The following is a 22,557-nucleotide window of genomic DNA, read 5'->3' on the forward strand; positions in this document are numbered from 1 at the left end:
AACAAGGTTTAGCAATATAAAAGTAAGACAAGGTAGCAGAATGGAAGTTAACTTGGACACAAATAAATTGCAGCATGAACAAATGTAGATGCTGGGTTTAAAAAAAATGCATTCCTTAACTGATAGATTAAGGCCATACATTGCCCTGTTTGCTCCCTCTGAAAACTATTTTAAATGAGAATTTTTGTTTCCATGTTTTATTTCTAAAAAGTAAAGCTACTTTCATATTGGGGGTAGGGGAGAGAAAACATTGGGAAATAAGATCAATAGAAGTTGGACAACTCCAGTCGCTATGTGCACAGTGAGGATCTCAGATAAGCAGCTTAGCTGAATTAATTTTTTGGCTGCAGTGTGTCATATGAGGTATGTGGGATTTTTGTGGCCAGATGCCAAAATTACAGATGAATGGTGTTTCCTTCAACACATGCCAATCAGGTAGGGAACCATGAATGGGAACTTTGCCTACAGCTGCTTCATAACAGCACCATTGATGCTTTCGGTCCCCATTAGTAATCTTAGCCCTCTGAAGTTGATCCTTTTTCATCTAGTTTCATCTCATTTGCTGTCCCCATTCTCCTTATGTTGCCAAAGCTAAAGAATTATTTCCCTGAAGAAGCACTGAGGAATTATTTTAATTACATGACTGGTCTGTTAGCAATCTGCTGAAGCACAGACCTGGTACCAAACCTGGTATTGATTTTCTAAAGCACAACAACAACAAAAAGTTCCCAATAGGGTGCAGAAAATTGGCTTTGGCATTGCAGGGTGGACTTGATTTGCAGTTTCTCTCTCTCTCTCTCTCTCTCTCTCTGTGTGTGTGTGTATGTAGATAGATGATAGATAGATAGATAGATAGATAGATAGATAGATGATAGATATAGATGATAGATAGATGATAGATGATAGATAGATAGATAGATAGATGATAGATAGATATAGATGATAGATGATAGATAGATAGATAGATAGATAGATAGATAGATAGATGATAGATAGATAGATAGATAGATAGATATAGATGATACATGCACACATACATTTACAATATGCAGATTGCAAAAGGAATGATTAAAAAATGGCAACAACCCCATGTATTCTTGTTGAAATTACCCAAACAAGATGTGGATCATTTCACTGTGTGATTGCAAGCACAGTATATCTGTGGCAGGTGAGCCAGCATATCATGGAGCCATGTGATTTGTTTCCACCCAGGGCTTCCATGTCTTTTAATCCAATTGATCTAAGTCAGCATTAATTACAATATTTTTTTTCACTAATATGAAGCAACTTACTGAGCAAGCACATGATGAAACTATTGCCATTTATTTTTACATTAAGTTTTTATGGCAGATGATTCCATCTGTTACGTGGTTCCTACATACAGCTTTTGATAAGCCCATAGTCATGCTACCACTGAGCAACCCTTTAATGGTTATTTTTTAAAAAAAAAAATTGCATGGGGATAAGGTCATCAGGTGCAAATAAATGGTAAAATGATTTTGTCTAACCACCATGGACAAGCTACGTGTTCCATTCTCTTATTAATTGAAGAGTTGTCTTGTACTATTGATTTATTGTTGTTTTAATATTCTCTTATATCTCCCTCTGTGAATGCCAGTTGGCCACTGAAGAGTGGACTTAAAACACTATAAATGATAGTCATAAATAAATTCTGAACTTGTGCATGGTGTGATCCCACTCTCTCATCTGGACATGAATTGGAAATGATCCCACTCTTTCATCTATACACATCCATTGTAATTTGTGAAGCAGATTCATTCTTGAATATTTACTAGGAACTACCTGTTCCTAGTAGGACGCGGGTGGTGCTGTGGTCTAAACCACTGAGCCTAGGGCTTGACGATCAGAAAGTCAGCGGTTCGAATCCCCGTGATGGGGTGAGCTCCCTTTGTTCGGTCCCTGCTCCTGCCAACCTAGCAGTTTGAAAGCATGTCAAAGTGCAAGTAGATAAAAAGGTACCGCTCCAGCAGGAAGGTAAAAGGCATTTCCGTGCGCTGCTCTGGTTTGCTAGAAGCAGCTTAGTCATGCTGGCCACATGACCCGGATGTTGTCTGCAGACAAACGGCGGCTCTATCGGCCTATAGAGCGAGATGAGTGCCGCAACCCCAGAGTTGTATGCGATGGACTTAACTGTCAGGGGTACCTTTATGTTTACCTGCATTAGGCTACCACAATATATGGCTGCTCATTTTGTCCCACAAGGACTTTACTCAAAAAAATTAATTCACACTGCTACATTGCTCATGCATACATAGTCAAGCACAACTGGCTACTGTTCTAAGACTTGCCTTTTCTGTTCTTATTAGAATTCTGCACTTTAATAGGCAGTCAAAACATAGTTCAGTGACTCTATTTGTTCAGATATTTAGTACCAACTTACAAAAATCTAGCTGGGAAATGTATCCTGGTACACTGTAATTATATGAATAATGTTTGATCAACATGCTTCAGTTACAGGTGGGTAGCCGTGTTGGTCTGCCATAGTCGAAACAAAATAGAAAATTCTTTCCAGTAGCACCTTAGAGACCAACTGAGTTTGTTCTTGGTATGAGCTTTCGTGTGCATGCACACGAAAGCTCATACCAAGAACAAACTCAGTTGGTCTTTAAGGTGTTACTGGAAAGAATTTTCTATTTTGTTTCAACATGCTTCAGTAGTTCATTGCAGCAATTTGAGATCCTTCATAACACTACAGAATCAATGACATTGCAGATTTTGGAGGGCATTATGTGAAACTTCTCCTGGTATTTTCTTAAGAAATTTCCAACAGATCTTAGACATCCTCTGTCTTCATTCTCCCCACCAAAAGCATATGGATATATGAAGCTGCATTAGATTAATAAGAAAAGCCACTGGTCTACTTAGCAAAGGATTGGCTCTTCCTCACTAGATAACCAGCAACTGAACCCGGCCACATCTGCATGCAAAGCTTGTTCTCTACCCCACCCTGATGACCTCTTACTTCAAATTGTTGTAGCACTATTATGACAAGAAGCTCTGGTTAAAACACCAAGGAATGGGATATGTGGAAACGCCCCTTGAGGAAATTTGCTAGTCTTGTTGAACTTCATCAATTCATTTGTGCACACACTGTTTGATACAGAGACATGATCGCTGCATTCTCTGCAGCCTCATAAGCACCTATGAACTTCCGCCAGTCACCTAGAATTCTGACAGGCAGAGACAGCATCACAAATCCTGCCGGCTCCATTTCAGGGCCTTCTAAGATCAATAAAATAACAAAAAGCTATTTACTACATATCCACTATATCTAAAAAGCACTATAAATAACAAATCAATGATGTTTCTTCCCATCATTTTTTTATTTCTTCTATGGCAATTTTGTGTTATATCTATAAAAAAATGATATAGAGCAGGCATAGGCAAACTTGGCCCTCCAGATGTTTTGAGACTACCATTCCCATCATCCCTGACCACTGGTCCTGTTAGCTAGGGGTGATGGGAGTTGTAGCCCCAAAAGATTTGGAGGGCCAGGTTTGCCTATGCCTGATAGAGAGAATATGAGAATTCACATTTTATATGAAAATTGACTTCATAGACAAGACCAAGGGTTGATCTAGTACAGGCATAGGGGCCCCTTTAAAGCCTGAGGGTCACATTACCTTCTGGGTCATCTTCCAGAGGTCATGTGCCAGCAGTGAGCATGGCAGAGGCAAAAAGTGGCCAAAGCTTTATCATATCTATCTATCTATCTATATCTCCTTGCACAGCCAGTGATCTCTCTCTCTCTCTCTCTCTCTCCCTCTCTCTCCCTCCCTCCCTCCCTCCCTCCCTCCCTCCCTCCCTCCCTCCCTCCTTTCCCCCACTCCTCCGTCCAGGCAAGGCATTATCAGAATTGAAGGATATATACCAGCCAGGAAGATAAACAACTCACAGTGGTGGTGAGGGGTTTAGGAAGAGGGTATGTGGCTGGGGATGGCGTGTTGTGTATGGAAATCCCTGAAGGTCATATTTGGAGAGACACACTTGGGCCTGAGGTTCCCCACCCTGAGGTTTAGCACAACACTCTGTTCAGGGTGACCAGCCAAATGAATCTAAGAGGGCATGTAGTTACTGCCCTGTTGTTTCCTCCCCAGTGTCCTGAGGTATTTTGTCTTTGCATGTAGATGTTCCTTCCTACTATGTAGCTATTGGTAGACCTATATATTCCATAAATGTGGAGTCTTAAAGCCATCTAAGCTAGCAATCTTCAATGTGGCACTGAACCCTAGCAGGGTGATGAAGTGACCCTTCAATTAGAACTACCCCTGCAAATTGCTCCTAATTAGAACTGCCAATGACATTTCACCTAAAGAGGAACTCAAAGTGACATTGATGGTGGGATTTCAAGGGAGTTTTAAGATGATGGGCAAAATTCTTAAGGGGGAGTCTCTCACATCCCTGCTGCAGAACAATTACACCAAACAAACAGATGGTGTCACTGGAATACCACAGTGTCCTTTGATGAGGTATATAAGTAAATGCGGTTTCTGAAAACAATGTCTCATTAAAGCTGTGCTTTATGCCTTAACTCTTGCTTGAAGGAACAAGACCCAAAAACCTACAGCAGGACTGCTCTTTAACTCATTTCCTCTACTTCTTGGCAATGTTGAACAGCTGTTTACAAGTTAAATGGAAATCTATTCAGTACTTGCTACCTGTTTAATTAGAATGAAAGAGACTCGCTAAGAACAAAGGAATATCGTGCTATACAAATAGAATGGCAATCATAGAGATTCCTGCTGCGTGTTGTAAGCGGCTATTTTGCTCTCCTCCTGAGCAGTAATATCTCTCTTGAACACACATGTGCTGACTAAGCTGCATTGCATATCACTGGACTACTAGAAGTGGAAAAGATGGCTCAAAGTGAAATTAATTTCACTCTATTCCATAACTAATCTAATTTGAAAGAGGTCTGTAAAGAACAGTGGATTATGTCTGACTAAATTCTCTTTCTAGGGATAGGGTGGACAAGCTGCCATGTCTCATAGATGGACATGTGCAATAATCACCTGTTAGCTTAAAAGAATAAAATGATTTAAGCACGAGAGGCACTTGGCTTTCCAAAGAGCTCCTTTGTTTGTTTGTTTATTACATATATTATCCTGACTCTCTTCCAGGATGGAATTCAAGCAGCATGTTGGACAGTTTCCCACCCCAGCAATGGCCAGATCTTGACCTTTGCTTCAGGAAGAGCATATACCCCAAGAGTCAATGGTTCTTCAGCAAACTAAAGTAGGCCAATTAATGTCAATGGTCTGAGTATAACTTAGTTGAATACTATTCCGTTCCATCAAAGTGTGTGTGTAGGCTTTCAAACTCTCTTCCCAGATTGTGAACTTGTTAGCTGCATGGGGTGCAGTTATCCATATGACTGAGACAGAAAATATTGTCTGAAATTTGCCCTTACTGTCATCTGCCCTCATTTGCCCAAACGATCGCCCAAACAATTGTCCGAGAGACACAGTACTGAAATTGCTAGTTGCTACATTACTTTCTTTTTACTGGAGGGTATCTCACGCAGTTCTAGAATGTGTATTGATTGTATTATCTTACCTTCATAATATACTTTAAATCCATGGGCACTCACTGCAAAGTCACTGGTCAATCGTAGTGAAAATACAGATTTTGTACTGGTAATAGGTGGAGGGAGGTGAAATCCCGTTAACCTAGGGGGAAAAAACATTTATTAATTTTGCCACAAATAAATAAACAAACTAGATTATTTGATACTTTCTTGTCTTGAGCTGTGTATAAAATATTACATTATACAGCTTAGATTTTAAAGAAGGATGTCCTGTTGGGAAGCCATGTAAACCTATGAATGTTTCCTTTGGGAAAGGCAGGTGAGACCTACTAACCAAGATAAATACAATTAAGCAGGAAGAAAATGTAGTTCTTTGTAAATGTTTTAAGGAAAGCTATAAATTCATATTGGTCGTACAAATACCTATTCTCTTGTTAGCTGTCCACATGGATGGCTTATGCATGGAGGGTAAGTGGTAACTAGGTGGTACCTAAATATGAAAAATACTCACTTATTTTAAAAGTTTGAAAGCCACAGGATATGTGAAGCAACCATATGTCTGTTTGTAAAGCACTGGGAGTTTTGAAACAGTCAGGGTGCCTCATCCCCAGCCCAAACTGCAGAAGCAGCTAGGAGAGAATAGATGTATAGGGGGGGGGGGGGAGAGAGAGAGATAAACACTCCCAAGCTCTGACCTGTTCATCTTTTTCTCAATTATGTTTAATGGTGATTCTGCAGTTATCTCTGTTGGGCTTGAAGAGTCTGTTCTGCTGTGTTTGTTTGTTTTTTCTGGATGATAATGATGATGACAATTTGTGTTTTAATGATTGTTATCATTTAGCCTGTTAGCTATCTTGGATGTTTTAAATGTAGAACAATGGGGCATGAATATTTTAATAATGAATGCACGGATAAATAAATTGTCTGCTAAGCTGCCTCTGGATCAACAAGCCTACTTTTTTCTGGGTTCCTGAATAAAGAGAGGCTCGTACAGTTGGACATACTGGGGACCTTCAGAATTAACAATGAAAGGGGTAAAGCCTTGCCTTCACTATGCAACCTCTCCCACCAGGAGGCATATGCTATAATGCCCGAACGACATAATTTAAATACGGAGATGAGCATATGTCAGAAGTGATGGGCTGCAATCCTCATCACCCCTGACCACTGGCCGCGATGGCAGGAGCTGATAATAGAACCATGGAATTGTAGAGTCGGAAGAGACTCTGAGGACCAACTAGTCCAGCTCCCTGAAATGCAGGAATCTCAGCTAAACCATCCATGATATATGGCCATCCAAACCAGGGGTCAGCAAACTTTTTCAGCAGGGTGCCGCCGGTCCACTGTCCCTCAGACCTTGCGGGGGGGGGAACAGGACTATATTTTGAAGAAGAAAAATAATGAATGAATTCCTATGCCCCACAAATAACCCAGAGATGCATTTTAAATAAAAGGGCACATTCTACTCATGTAAAAACACACCGATTCCCGGACTGTCTGCGGGCTGGATTTAGAAGGCGATCGGGCCAAATCTGGCCCCCAGGCCTTAGTTTGCCTACCCATGATCCAAACTCTGCTTTAAAACCTCCAAGGAAGAAGAGTCCACCACCGCCCCAGGGAGATGGTTGCACTGTCAAACACCTCTTAACTGTCGGAAAGTTTTTCCTGATGTTTAGTTGGAATCTCCTTTCTAAACAACATATTGGGAGCAACATCTGCATTGCCACAGTTTCCCCGTTACCGCCCCAAATATAAGCTATGCATGCTAAGCTAGAAATATTCCATTATTTCCATATCTATATCTATATATCTGTATTGACTTTCATTGTTAACATCACAGAAGTTACTTGGAAGTATTAAAAAGCAACTACAACAATACACAATTCTGGCACTTTAATCTTGAATATACCTAGAAGATTTATGTATAATCCCCTACCCCTCTCCAAAATCTTACTGCCCTGCCTAATAAAATCTGAAAGGGAAGAGAGAGCACAAAGAAAGCTATTTTGCACTCTCAGAGTTATATGAGCAAGTGACTTGTACCATAAAATTGTTCCAAATGATTTATTTAATGAGTTAAACACAATAAAAGTCAGGCATTTCCATCTGCTTCATGCTTTAACCAATACCCCTGTGCTATTTTAATTTTAGCCTTGACTGAAGAAGTGGCTCATATGGAGAGAGGGTTATTCTCTGAACTGGCTGCTGTTGCACACTGCATGTAATGTAATGCCAGGAAGAAACAAAGGTTCCCTGTAATAAGCGGCAAAACAACATTAACATGACAAGATTCATTGTATCCTAAAGCTAGAAATGTGAAAAAGCAACACCCTATCTTGAACATTTCTCCTTCAGGCCCAGAATATCATTGGATTTTATTTTTTTTAATTCAAAGCCATTCTACAATTTGTCTAGGAGACAGTTCATATATTATATAAAAGCATGGTGGGGATTGTGGATGATTTGTGGTTGTCTTCATTACCAACCTCTTCAGACAGCCACAATGAGATGTGAGTTCCCAAAACACTATCTATAGTTCACAAATCACACATTTGGACTAATCTGGATTATCATCTCTTGGTTTAGTCAATCAAACTATGAATGAGCCTTATGGGGGTGTATGCAATCCATTTGTGGTGACGTCAAACAAACTAAAACCTCATACATAACGTCTTCAGTTACAGGTAGGTAGCCGTGTTGGTCTGCCATAGTCAAAACAAAATAAAAAATAAAAATTCCTTCCAGTAGCACCTTAAGAGACCAACTAAGTTTGTTCTTGGTATGAAGAAGTGTGCATGCATGCACACGAAAGCTCATACCAAGAACAAACTTAGTTGGTCTCTAAGGTGCTACTGGAAGCAATTTTTGTTTTGTTTTTTGTTTTGACTAAGACCTCTTCAGTTATCTATAGTTTCCTAAGATATGCTTGTCTGCATGTAGCAAGTAGATGACTCTTGCAAGTGCTACACCACACAGTGCAGAAGTAGCATGGGGAGAAGAAACTCAAGTTGCTAATGCTTCTTTTCTGGCTTTTATGGCCAAACTTACAACAGCCACGATGCCAGTCCTCTCCCAATGTTAATACTTGCGCAGCACGGTCAATGACTGATGTTGATGTGAGCTGTAGTCCAAAACTTCTGGAGGGCACCACATTGGGGAAGGCTGATGGTAGATTTCTGGACAGCACATCAGACTGGAGCAAGGATGGGGAACATCTGGTCATTGGACCATATATGGTGGCAAGTGTAGGGCAGGTAGATACATAGCATCCAAAGAATCCACAATTGAGAGCCCTTCCACTTGTGCATTAGCATGGGAGAGCTGAAGCCTGCCAAAATATACTTTACCGTTAACATATCAGCACTTTGGGGGCGTTGCTAAGTGAAAAGTGAGGCTCAAATTCATCAGTGTTATTATCCACTAGTGGTTTCAGCCCGTTACAATAACGGGCGCTAGAACATATGTGGTGATTTTTTTTTTCCAAACCCACTCCTGCAGCCTTAAACTTAGCCTTGCGAGGCGGCGGCTGTCCGGAGGGCTTGTGCGCTTTTTAACGCCTCCTCCCACTCCTCCCTTCAACTTTAAACCAAATTCAAAAGGGTGGAGGCGGGGGGAAGCGAAGGAGGAGGAAAACAAACCGCCGCCGCTTGAGAAGCAAGCCTGAAACACACTCCACCCTCCCCGTCAGTGCTTCTACCTGCGCTTGCGCGAATGCGTCGCGAATTCCTATTCCTGGTGAGCGGAGGGTCCCGAGAGATCTCGCGCATGACTGTTAGGAGGACCTGCCTAACTCCCGATCCCCCTCAGTGCCGAAGACGCTCGGCTATCTCCATTGTTTTCCGACACGCCCCTGCCCTCCTCCTCTTCCCCCTGCCCGCCCTCGCTCCGTCTGCCTGACCCAGGAATCTCAGCAGAGACTGAGGAGAGAGAGGGTGGGAAGGAAATGAAGGCAAGAGCTGCCACCGCCGCCGCGGGGGCTGAAAGATGGCGGTTGGGATGGGGAGGAGGAGGCGGAGGCGGCAGCAGCAGCAGGCACGGGGCTGTGGGAAAAGGCAGCGGGGCTCTTCGCGCAGGCAAGGCTGAGGGAAACGCCGCCGCCGCGTCCCCGGGAAACTCTTCTCTCTCCGCCCCCGCTCTCCTCCGCAGCCGCTGCTTGGTGCCGGTTCGCCTCCTCACGACTTGCCGCTTCCCCACCGGTGAGAAATGGACGTCCGCACTGCTGCACTTCCCCCGCCGAGGGAGCCTCGTCATCCTCGCCGGGGTTCGCGGCCATTGCCTTGAGGCTCTGCCGCGGTCCTGAGGGGAGAGGCGGGCTCCGCCGTGCGCTGCCTGCGAGCGAGACTCGCTCTTGTTTCTCTTCCCTCCATCGCGAAGTGGCAGGGCGACCCCTGAGGGAGCTGGCTGAACGTTCGGATTCAAGCGCCCCGCTTCAACTGTCTCTCCATCCAATCCCTGTGTCCCTGGGGCACATGCGCAGTAGCGCAAACCCAGAGACACACGGACTGGACGCAGAGACACTTGCGTTTTATATATATATAGATGCTCATATGCAGTGATTCCTCCATGCTTTTACAAATTTCCATTTAAATTTTTTTAAAAAATACACTGGCGTGGAGAAAATTATCCCACATTATTGCTGCATAGTTTAAAATTCATCCATAAGAATGAAGTCTCGTAATCATTTGTTTATCTACATATTAGGTCAAGTCAGATAAATTACATGAAAAGGATAGCAGAAAATGGGAAACGTTTACAACATATATGAAGAGACAACATAAAAGAATTGGACTCACTGGCAGGGTTTGAACAAACACAATTGTATATAATAAAAAGTAAGACTATATGTATTGGGAAATTTTTTGGGAAACAACACACAGGGTGAGTAATATGGAAATAAAACAAAATGGGAAGGGAGGGATATGGAAAATAGTTACATAAATATTTTTAAAGGATGTATACATGGAAAAACACACACACACACACACACACATGAGTCAAGTGACACAATTCTGGATTGTACTTTCAGGGTACAGATATGTGTAGTGGGGTTTTTCAAATATATCCTTGCGTATTAAAAACAGGCACACCTGCGGAAAGGGACTTAGTGTTTCCCTCTCCTTGATTTGCTAGTTTGTTGTGTGCAGGGAGATATTACACAGGTGGGGGGCATTTGGAAACATGACCTCCCTGTCTGTTGTTTGAAGTGCCACACTTTAGAATTCTCAATCTACCACCTTGTTCCGAATAAGAGCAAAACCAATCTCAACCAAGAAAGTCAATTTCATTCAGATTCGAAGGCTATAATACTGGGAGTTGTCAACTGCCATACTTAGAGGAAAATATATGCCCACAGAGTCTCTACCCACTGCCGTTTTGACAGCTCCACAGACATTCTCTCTGCCTATCACCACCTGGTGGGCAATTGGAACATTCACTAAGAGTCAGCATGAAAAACTGAATTGGCAAAGAAACGCAGCAGAATTGAACATATTTTGCAAAAGAAAAATCTTGACATAATTTGTCTGCAAGAAACACATGTTGCCAGGAAGCACAGAAGAATTTTGGTTAAAAAGAAGTTGGGCAATGAATTTATCTCATCAGACAAGACAAAGAAAAGAGGAGTAGTCCTATATGTAAAACAAAATCTGGAGACGAAACAGCTGTTTAAGGATGAAGAAGGAAGAGTAATTGCAGTACAGGTCACGACACAAGGCGAAAAATTTATATTTGTCGGAATCTACGCACCAAATGGTAATAAATCAGAATTTTATAAAGGTTTGGAAGAAATGTTACATGAATATCTGGATCAGAAAATCATAATTTTGGGAGATATGAACGGAGTGATCTCATTAGAAATGGATAGAAGAAGGAAGAAGATGGAATCAAAGGAAGGGAAACTGCCTAAGACGTTCTTCTCACTGGTGAAAAACTGTAATTTAATAGACATTTGGAGACTGAGACACCCATTGGAACGACAATATACACACTTCTCAGAACCAAACCAGTCAAATGCAAGAATTGATTATATCATGATATCCAGTGAATTGGCACCGAGAGTGGAAAAAATTGAGATTCAACCTAGAACATTCTCTGATCATAACCCAATATTTTGCGAAATCAAGAAGAAAGAAGAAAAATCATTCAGATGGAGATTGAACGAAACCTTGCTGGACGATGAAGAATTGGAAGAAAAGGCAAAGAAAAAACTAAAAGATTATTTTGAATTGAATTGGAAAAAAGATACAAAGGACAGTGTTGTTTGGGATGCATCAAAAGCGGTGATGAGGGGTTTCTTCATACAACAAAATAGTATCAAAAAGAAGAATAGAGAAAAGAAAAAAGAAGAAATATTAAAACAAATTATGGAAAATGAGAAAAAACTGGCAATAAAACCAAATGATACAAAAGCAAACCAAAATATTAAGATATTACAAAACCAGTTCTCAATGATTGTAAATCAGGAAGTGGAATGGAAAATAAAATGGATGAAACAGAGATCCTTTGAACATGCAAATAAACCAGGAAAGTGGCTAGCTTGGCAAATTAAGAAGAGAAAAGAACAAAATACAATAAACAAAATACAAATTGAGGATAAAGAAGTTGAAAGTCCATCAGAGATAAGAAAAGGTTTCGCAAAATATTATAGACAATTATATAAAAAATCTGGAAATCAGGACATTAATAAAATTGTGAAATATTTGAAAGGAAAAGAGGTGCGGAAGATAACGACAGAGATGAAGAACCGATTAAACCAAAAAATTGAAAAGGAGGAGATTACCAAAGCAATTAAAAATTTGAAAAGTGGGAAGGCTCCAGGACCGGATGGATTCACGGCAAGATACTACAAAAAATTTAGAGACATTCTACTTGAACCCTTCAAGGAAGTGATGAATAATATTTTAGAGAAAGCGGAAATACCAGACACTTGGAAGGATGCGTACATAACATTGATACCAAAACCTGATTCAGACTTGCTCCAAATTAAGAATTATAGGCCAATTTCGCTATTGAACAATGACTATAAGATTTTTGCTAGCATATTAGCAAATAGAATGAAGGATATATTGAAAGAGATAATTCATGAAGACCAGGCGGGCTTCTTACCAGGCAGACAGTTAAAAGATAACGTAAGAAATATAATTAATATTATTGAATATCTGACTGTCAGGAATGAGAAGCAAGCCGCTATGATTTTTGTGGATGCGGAAAAGGCCTTTGATAATATTTCGTGGGAGTTCATGGTAAAGAATTTTGAAGCAATGGATATGGGAGAAAAATTTATAAGAAGTATCAAGGCAATATATTCACAGCAAAGAGCAAAAATAATTGTAAATAATATGCTAACTGAAAGTATAGAGATTGAGAAGGGAACAAGACAAGGATGTCCACTTTCACCGCTATTATTCATCTCGGTCCTGGAAGTCCTTTTGAAGATGATAAGGCAATCAGAAAGAATAAAAGGAATTACAATCGGAAAGACTCAACATAAAGTGAAAGCCTATGCCGATGACCTGGTACTGACAGTAGAAGAACCTTTAGAAAGCGCGAACGCAGTATTAGAGGAGATGGAAGAATTTGGACAAATCGCAGGATTTAAACTTAATAGGAAAAAGACTAAAATCTTGGTTAAGAACATGAAAAATGGAGAAGCACAGGAACTGCAACAACAAGTACAAATTGAAGTGGCAAAGAAAGTTAAATATTTGGGAATATGGATAACACCTAAGAGTATCAATCTGTATCAAGATAACTATGAATTAACATGGAATAAAATTAAGAGAGACCTGGAAGTGTGGGAAAGGATGAAACTGTCTTTATTGGGAAGAATCTCAGTGGTGAAAATGAGCGTGCTACCGAGAATGATATTTTTGTTTCAAACAATACCAATAATAAAAGGGACAGCTGTTTTCAGAGAATGGCAAAAGAAAATTTCAAGATTTATCTGGCAGGGGAAAAAACCCCGGATAAGATTTAAGTTATTGACAGATAGTAAGGAAAGAGGAGGTTTTTCCTTACCGGATCTGAAGCTATACTATGAAGCAGCTTGTCTATGTTGGATAAAGGAATGGATAAATTTGAAGAAACCAGATCTCTTAGATTTGGAAGGACATGATAACAGATTCGGATGGCACGCATACCTTTGGCAAGAAAAGATAAAGGTACACAGAAGTTTTGGAAACCACATCTTCCGGAGGTCCCTCTATGAAGTATGGGACAGATATAAAAATCTATTGGAAAGGAAAACACCATGGTGGTTATCCCCAATTGAAATAATCAGCATGAAAAAGACAAATATGAGTCAAAAATGGATAACTTATGAGACATTGCTTAAAAAAGAAGGTAATAAATGGAAATTAAAACCATATGAGGAAGTGAAAGAACATGTTAATAATTGGTTGCAGTACCATCAAATCAATGAAATGTTTAAAAGCGATATGAAAAAGACGGGATTTAGCGAGACGAAATCAAAGTTTGAAGTTGAGGTACTTAATAGTGACTTTAAAGTACTTGCTAAGATATATAAAATGCTGTTGGAATGGAACTTAAAAGATGAAGAAGTGAAGTCGGTGATGATCCATTGGGCAAAAGATTTTGGATATAACATTCTGCTAGAAGACTGGGAAAAACTTTGGAAGGAAGGAATGAAATTTACGGCATGTACGTCAATAAAAGAAAATTTATTGAAAATGATGTATAGATGGCATATCACCCCAGTTAAACTAGCTAAGATGTATAAGACGGAGAATAAGTGTTGGAAATGTAAAGAAAATGTCGGTACTTTTTATCATATGTGGTGGGAATGTAAAAAGGTGAGAATGTATTGGGATATGATATATCATGAGTTAAGAAAAATGTTGAAATATAATTTTGTTAAGAAACCTGAAGCCTTTTTGTTAGGTATTGTAGGTACAGACATTGAAAAAAAGGATATTAGACTTTTCCAATACGCAACGGCGGCAGCTAGAATTCTTCTAGCACAAAAAATGGAAACAAGAAGAATTACCGACGAAAGAGGAATGGACAGTGAAAATGACTGAATATGCAGAAATGGACAAATTAACGGGAAGAATTCGAGAGCAGCGGGACCAGAAATTCATCAAAGACTGGTTAAAATTCACGAACTATTTAAAAGACAATTTATATTTGAATACGTTAATAGGGTTTCAAGAAGTTTTGTAGTGAATGTGTAGAATTATTATTGTAAGTAGGATAGTAAAGTAAGGAAATTTCTTTTGTTGATAATGTAAGCAATGGTTGATTAAAGAAGTATAATGTTAAGTTAAAAAATTAGAAAGCCATTTGAAGGGACTGATGGAAGTCAAGGCTTGATAGCCAAATTGGAAATGTATGAAAATGTTTGTTTAAAAATTATTGTAGTAGTTTAGTATAAAAATAATAAAAAATTATATATATATATATAAAAGAAAAACTGAATTGGCATGGTGAAAAAGGAGAACTTTCAGCAAGCTTAAGCCTTCAGTGATTGTGTGTGTCTTCCATCATATTCCATCATTTCTCCTTTGACAAAAATCTCATCTCTGTCCTGGGAGCCTTCCAGTTTTGCACCTGTTGAGATTTAAAAAGACAAGCACCAAGAGACAACATAACTGGCACTCCATATGGTCCTCTGATACCATATCGCAAGCCCCTTGCAAACTGCATTAAAAAGGGAGAGGAAAAAAAGAAATCCTCATCCATAACAAAAAAATATAAGTTGGCCTATTTTTTCATGATATATTTGTTCTGTTTTAAATAAACAACAAACTGATAAAATATAAATTCAAACTACACTTCCTAGTGTGACGGGGTGTCCGTTGTCTTTCTGTCTCACCCGCAAATTGCTACTCGTGAAAGTCTGGTGGCACTGGTAGCAAAAGATGCCAGAAGTAATTGCCATGGCAACAAAGGAACCATGTGACACATGCAGCATATCATGGGAGAACTATCTTACATAATGGTTAGCAGATGCTTTGGTAGCCTGCCATAAGCCTTCCTCCTTTGCAGTTGGATTCTTCTGTTCCTCTGCCCTTTCATAAAGATGGTAAACAATAATGTGATCATAAGAACTCAGGGGTTTGCCTCACTGGATCACACAAGAGTTCCATCTAGTCCAGCCTTATGCTCCCAACAGTGATCACTGAGATGCCTCTGCAAGATCACAAGCAGGGCATGAAGGCCACCCACTGTTGTTCTTCACCATCTGGTGCTCAGACGTTTCATTCAGAAAGCATGGCTAACAGTGATAAACATAGCCTTCATAAATTTGTCTCTTCTTTTTTATTTTATTTTAAAAATAATGTATATTATCACATCATGAGATTCTAAAAAATTACGGAATGAAATCATTCCAGATCATTTGTGTTTTGTTTTGGGGTTGCAAAATGGTTGCTCCTTGTTTAAGAGGCTGTTCTGGCCAGGAGAGTAAAAACTTCTTCTTCTTCATCATCCGAAGATCACAGGGTGGTTCACAACACAAAAAATACAAAATGAGAACACAAAATACATAACAAAACAGCTGATGGGGTGGGTGGATGTGGTTTGGGGGAATTGGCCTGCAGGTCAGAGGTTCCCCACCGCTGGGCAAACAGTAAGATTTGCAATGAGCGTTCCCCACATAAAATGGGGTGCGCATGTTGCGAGGTCGCGAGGAGACCCATTGGATCACGGTGGCAGCTCCTGGTAGTTGGTCTGGCTTGCCTTCCCCAGGTTGGGATACCTGTGGACTCCACCTACTCTAGCAGCCGCCCAATCCCAACTGGGGAGGTGTTGCCAGGGGGATTTGGCCAGGTAGAAGGAGGGATTATGCAGTACACACAACAGAGATTGAGTCATACCTGGGAACACAAAAAATACAAAATGAGAACACAAAATACATAACAAAACAGCTGATGGGGTGGGTGGATGTGGTTTGGGGGAATTGGCCTGCAGGTCAGAGGTTCCCCACCGCTGGGCAAACAGTAAGATTTGCAACTGAGCAAAGATTTGAGGCTAAGTCTCCTTGGCCAAAGTCTGCCACCATCCAATATACCTTGCTGGCTCTCAAATATTCCTTGATTGCAGACTCACATTTGTTTTGTTCCTCCTGGAGTACAGCTGGGCTTTACTGATGAATGAATGCTTCCTATATGTTTATAATCACTTTCAAATGTTCTCATCATTCACAAAGTAACATTTAGTAAGCAGCACTTACTAAAAATACTGTTTCACAATCTCCAGAAAAAACCTTAGCAGCAATTGGTTTTTCTGGGCACAGCCAATTATAAAGGACTAGGCATGAGTCAGGTATTTTTATGTATCCGCAATCATTGAAATCAAATAATGAGCTGGCTGAAAATGCTCTTCTACATTTATGCAATTCACTTTTGTCCAGAAAACGTATTTTTCATCATGAGGAACTTTCAACTCTTAATTAAAGCACTGACCCATTTCCTCTAAGGAAGATTGTTATACATTGCATTTTTAAGGTCTTGTTTTTGTTTTTGTTTTTACAACAGAATTTGGTGAAACTTTAGGAAATGCTGCAGTTCTGAGAAATTTGGCTAGTGTCATCAAAACACTTCTGGCTTTCTCTCAGAGAGCATCACCTGACGAGAAATCCCTCAAGTCAATTTGAACATCACTGACAGCATAATTTCTGTGGCAACTCTACTTGCAATATTCCATCCACTTACTGCCAGAAATTTCAGCAAAGTGATTAAACTTAGACGTTGCAGAATTTCATCCTTAGGCTATGATTATAATATGCTTTCCAACCATAGAAAGTATACCGACGTCAGTAGACTTAGGTGCTAAATGCATTCTGCCATATCATAGGAGCTTTAAGTAAATATCCATTGAGACACCTTGAGTTCAATAGGACCCTCCAGTATAGATTATTTTTAAGCTCTAAGAGATGATTCACTGAAAATCAATTGCATGTAACATTATGTCGTCACTTTAATGAAATTACAGCAGAGCAAAGAAGTTGCTAGGACTAGTGGGGAAGGGAGGGAATTGTTTTTCTTGGACTGGTATAATTTTATGTAAAATATGCCCTGTTCCCTCCCTTCCCTCAACCCCCCCCCCACACTTTCTGCTTAATTGGCAGGTCACCTTGGCCTGTAGGCTTCACATTTTCATCAATATTTATTTTCAAAGCTGTACTGAAGTTATGAGGATAAACATTTAATTGCATGTCAAATGAGCATTCTGCTTCCAAACTGGACTCTAAACTCATTAGCCCTTAAGGAAAGATGCACTTTCAATTGCAAGATCAAATTAGAGCAATAGCTTCAAAACTCCTAAGCCAAAATGACGGGAAACAGTCCTGATTTGTCACAGCAAAAGTGCTCCCAGAGAAATTGTTGACATTAGAGTGGAATGATGTACATAAGCTGACAGCCCCTAATGCAGCTGGTAATTGTGGACTCTGAAGTAAAGTATTTGTAAAACAGAGGCTTGATTACATAGGGTGAAGCCAGATCATTTTAAAGCAGCTTGCTAAACATATAACACTATTCATCTGCTGTAAGAAAAGGAACTTTAACTACTAGTAAAGCATCACATGTTGAATGTCAAATCACAATTTATTATTTTGGTCCTTTGAAACTGAGCACAGGAGGGTAGAGATGGGGTTTGCATTACAAAATATAGCCCTCCTTACATATTCGAAATTCAGGTATATTGAACGTGTGAAGGCGGGGGGAGGGGAAAGCATCGTTGCACCCACTGCCTGTACTCTCAACACCCATGCAATGACCCAACCTTCTGCGCAGAACACAAGTGCATACAAGCTGTGTGCAAGCTGTATGAACAATCAGAGACCAGACTCCCCATAGAAATCATATGCATCTACAAGTTGTTGTTTTTATAAGGTTCTTTTTTGTTTTTGCAGGTCCTTTCTGCACAGCTCCAGAGAAGCACTTTGCTGAACTCTTCCTTGCTGCCCAGCATCCTTTGATAGCTTCAATATCAGTTTTCTGCTGAAGGGGCGGACAATACATCTAGGCTTCTCCTGGCCTCTCCAATAGCCTGTTGCCAGTCTGCCACCTGTCTCAGCTTCAACCTTCTCTCAAAGGGTAGTATCCTCAGACCCTTAACAGCAGTGGCTAAACTGGCGCATTGTGTTCCAGCCAGATTACCCTTCAAACAATTAGATTTGTGGCATATAATTCCCTCATCTTTCTCTTCTCAGACCACTTTTCCTGTGCAATGAGTGATCAAGAATTTATATGATGATGATGACGACAATGACGATGTTCATTATAAGATCTCAGGGCAGTTCACAGATTTCTACCCAGCTAGCCCATCAGAAGTGAAATTTTACAATCCTTTAACACAGTAGGCCTATAAAAGGAACCCAGCTTCTGAATCCAGTTTTTTTGCAACTAAGTAATTGACACCTGACAGCTACCAACAGATGCTTAGTATTTCAAAATTAGCATTTCACGAAACACCATGTGCACAGTAAACTCTTAGAAGCTCTATAGAAAACAAAACCTTCCACTGTGAACACGTTTTTAAATAGGAAATTCTTTCCAGTAGCACCTTAGAGACCAACTGAGTTTGTTCTTGGTATGAGCTTTCGTGTGCATGCACACTTCTTCAGATAGTACTTCTTCTTCTTCTTTGGTATCTGAAGAAGTGTGCATGCACACGAAAGCTCATACCAAGAACAAACTCAGTTGGTCTCTAAGGTGCTACTGGAAAGAATTTCCTATTTTGTTTCGACTATGGCAGACCAACACGGCTACCCACCTGTAACGTTTTTAAATGTGTGAGAGCTTAAGATGATGCTGATGATGCTGATTATGATTACTATTTGAATTTATATACTGCCCTATACCCGGAGGTCTCAGGGTGGTTCACATAAAAAGATCACAGTATATAAAATAAAAATAAAAGCAATAACCCAATAATACCCCACAAAAGAGCCACATTTTATAAGCATATGTGTAAATCTCCCTTGCCCATGCACTGCAATCATGCTAACCATCAGGCTTCTATGCACCTGTAATGAATAAATGAAAATAAAGAGAAATGCATCGTTTGGCCTTTAGACTGTTTGGGGGACGCAATATGGGAAAGGACACAACAGAGTAGGACACAAACTGGGGAAAACATATGTGTTATTGAATCTACTGGGGTTTAGACTGACCACCAAAATTATATTCATTTGGATACACAATGGCCTTTGTCTATGGATGAGGAATTCAATAAGGTCAGCGTCTTGATTTCAGTAACTGAGGCGCCATCACATTTGACTGTGAGCAAGAAAAAGAAGCTGGAATAGACTGCACAGATGAAGTAGGTGGGGTTTTGCAAATGTGAATAGAGTTTCTTTTCAGCGGTTTCTTTAAATTTGGTGGAAGTATATTCAACTATGTGTATGGCTGAAGTAGGCAACATCAGCCTGTTGCTCCAGAGACAGCCTCTGGTGCTAATTTCCAGCCTAATTGTGATATTGAGCATGCCTTTAAATTTTCCCCATATGTGTATAGTTGTTATTATGTGGGTAGGATGGTCTTGGGATCATATTAAAAACAACATTTCCCTCCACTTACAAAAGCTTTTCTATTAATAGAAACCAGATAAGAAGAGTAGTCACAACACAGGCAATTTCTCAACTTACTGTAATTTCAAGCTTTCATCTACCACACAAATAACTTTAATTTGCTTCTCTGGTGTTCTTAAAAGAGACATATGCTAAGTCTGAACTGCTGAAAGCAAAATAGATAAATACTTGGAAAGAAAATGTTTGCGGTTAAAGAGTTTTGCATAGGTTTTTCAGCTGTGGCAGTACTGTTGAGTTTAAAGTACTTAAGAAAATTGTTCATTTTCTTAAGTTTTCTTATTTGTCTTGTTTTTGTTTAGAATGACTAACCAGTGGGGTGTGAGCTCTGTTAAGTATACTTGTTTATTTGACACTAAAATGGGGAATGCCTAAATGTGTATTACGGAAGGCTTTAACATGGGGAAATTCCACTGAAGTATATGAAGTGGTCTCTGAACTCCTTGATGGGTTGATAATTAACAATTGTTGTTTTCTGCTAGCTAACATGTGAGTGTTTAACCTTAGATCAGGTGACAAAGGTATTTGGTTGCAAATCTCCATTCTGAAATGTTCTCAGGCTCTGTGGAAGCATGGATGTGTAAATGGCTCTCTAGGAAAACAACTCCAGGCAAAATGGAAGATGTAAGGAGTGAGACCTTTGCTTGGAATTATCTTTTATTTGTAAGATGCTGAGCCAGTCATTCAAGTGAAACTTGAAAAGCCCAAATGAGTGAAGCGTATATTCTTTCTTCCCTGCCTTATCTTACTCCCATGCAAGAGAACTTCCAAGAGGATATTCCTGCCAGGAATCATGAAGTTTGTAGTTTGAAAACTGCAGCCCTGACAAGAAGGGCTCTGTAGCAGTAGTAATAGTAGTAGAATCCAATTTCAAGTTAGGCCTCACTCCAATCTGATGTAGCCGAACTTTTTGATAGCATGTACAGTCAGTATATCACTTGTCCCTGATAGTGCAATCTTAGATGGGCTGACTCTGGCCCTAACTGTGAAAACAGCAGCGGCCAATCCATCAAGCTACAACAGAGGGAGAAAAGGGAATCAGGGCTAGTTCATTGGTTCTGCTTAAACATTAGTTATGGTTCATTTCCCTTATCTGTTATTTACCAGTAGCCATTCCATCAGGTTTGTGAACTGATTCTCTATCAGTTAGCCATTATAAGAACTTCGTAATCTTAAGAACTGACTGAGTTTGCTTTCGCCTGTCCAGCTTCTCCTCCCTCCCTCTCCCCCTTTCCTTTTCTGTCATGTCCTTTAAATTATAAACCTGAATGCAGGGACTGTAAGTTGGTCTGGGAGTGTTTTCAGCTGAATATCAGGTTTAAAAGGCTTTAAATAAATGAACACATGTCTAGATGTAGAGCTGGAAAAGGTTCAGAAAAGGTCAACAAAAATTATTGATGGGGATGGAGCAACTTACCTAAGAAGAAAGGTTAAAACATTTGGGGCTTTTTAGTTTAGAGAAAATGTGAGTTAACAGGAGACATCATAGAAGTATATAAAATTATGCAAAGCATAGAGGAAGTAGATAGAGAAAAGCTTTCAACCTCTGTCATAACACTAGAACTCTTGGTCATCAAATGAAGCTGAATCTTGGAAGACTCAGGACAGACAGAAGAAGACTAGATGGGCTATTGGCATAATCCAGCAGGCTCTGATTATTTTCTTGGTCCAATGTGTGTATAGAATTGCAGACTAAATATGACTTCTTTTTTTGCAAATGTATAGTGAAGTTATAGGTTTCTGAAGTTTAAATACAGATTAGATTAAACCAGAGCTTTAATTTAATCATTTTCTATTGAATACAGATTCTATTTCCCAAAGTTTAAATGTCTTTAGCACACAGGGAACTGCTTCTCTTTATGACAGGAACAGCTGGGGTTCACTGCAACCCTTGTTATTAGCTAATATTCCCTGCTATTCTATTCTAGATTTAAGTTGATTTTGGCCTTCTGATCTCTGTCAAATCTTTGTTCCACAATAGCTTCAATCCCTGGCACATACAAGACAATGGCATTTGCTTTTTCTTATGACTGAGGTATCAGACAGGAGATATGATTGCTTAATAAAGTAAGCATTTTAAAAAGGTCAAGGACTGTATCTTGACATCCTCTGCCAAGAAAAAAAATATACATTTGTGTGCGGTTCACGCTCATTGACAGTGAAAAGCCCAGCTTCTATTTTCAGTCAGTCCATTCTTGCTTATGCCGCCATTTCAGCTCATCTGCTGAAAAACAAACATTTCCACCCTGTCACTCTGGAACACCAGTAACTCCATACCAAAAATGGGCAGTTCTGTCAACCTCACTTGTCTCAGTAACTGAGAAATAATCAGCTGGGTCCTTTGCCCCCTCTTCTTCCTCTTTTTGCAGCTGCAGCCAGGGAATTTCAGTTCTCTTAGGTTCTCATTTCCCCCACCTTAAATTCAGTTCTTCTTCTTCTTCTTCTTCTTCTTCTTCTT

At 39.9% G+C, this 22,557-nt stretch overlaps 1 protein-coding gene across 4 annotated transcripts in view; it reads right to left on the reverse strand.

Annotated features, from left to right (window-relative positions):
* CSMD3 (CUB and Sushi multiple domains 3) overlaps positions 1–22,557 on the reverse strand; it is a 567,871-nt gene that overhangs the window by 421,157 nt on the left and 124,157 nt on the right. For all 4 annotated transcript variants that reach the window (XM_033155765.1, XM_033155768.1, XM_033155767.1 and 1 more), the window contains exon 3: positions 5,578–5,690. In XM_033155765.1, the coding sequence (XP_033011656.1) occupies positions 5,578–5,690 (113 nt within the window). The remainder of the gene's footprint in view (positions 1–5,577; positions 5,691–22,557) is intronic.

Source organism: Lacerta agilis, chromosome 7 (assembly GCF_009819535.1).
Source record: "Lacerta agilis isolate rLacAgi1 chromosome 7, rLacAgi1.pri, whole genome shotgun sequence".
NCBI lineage: Eukaryota > Metazoa > Chordata > Lepidosauria > Squamata > Lacertidae > Lacerta > Lacerta agilis.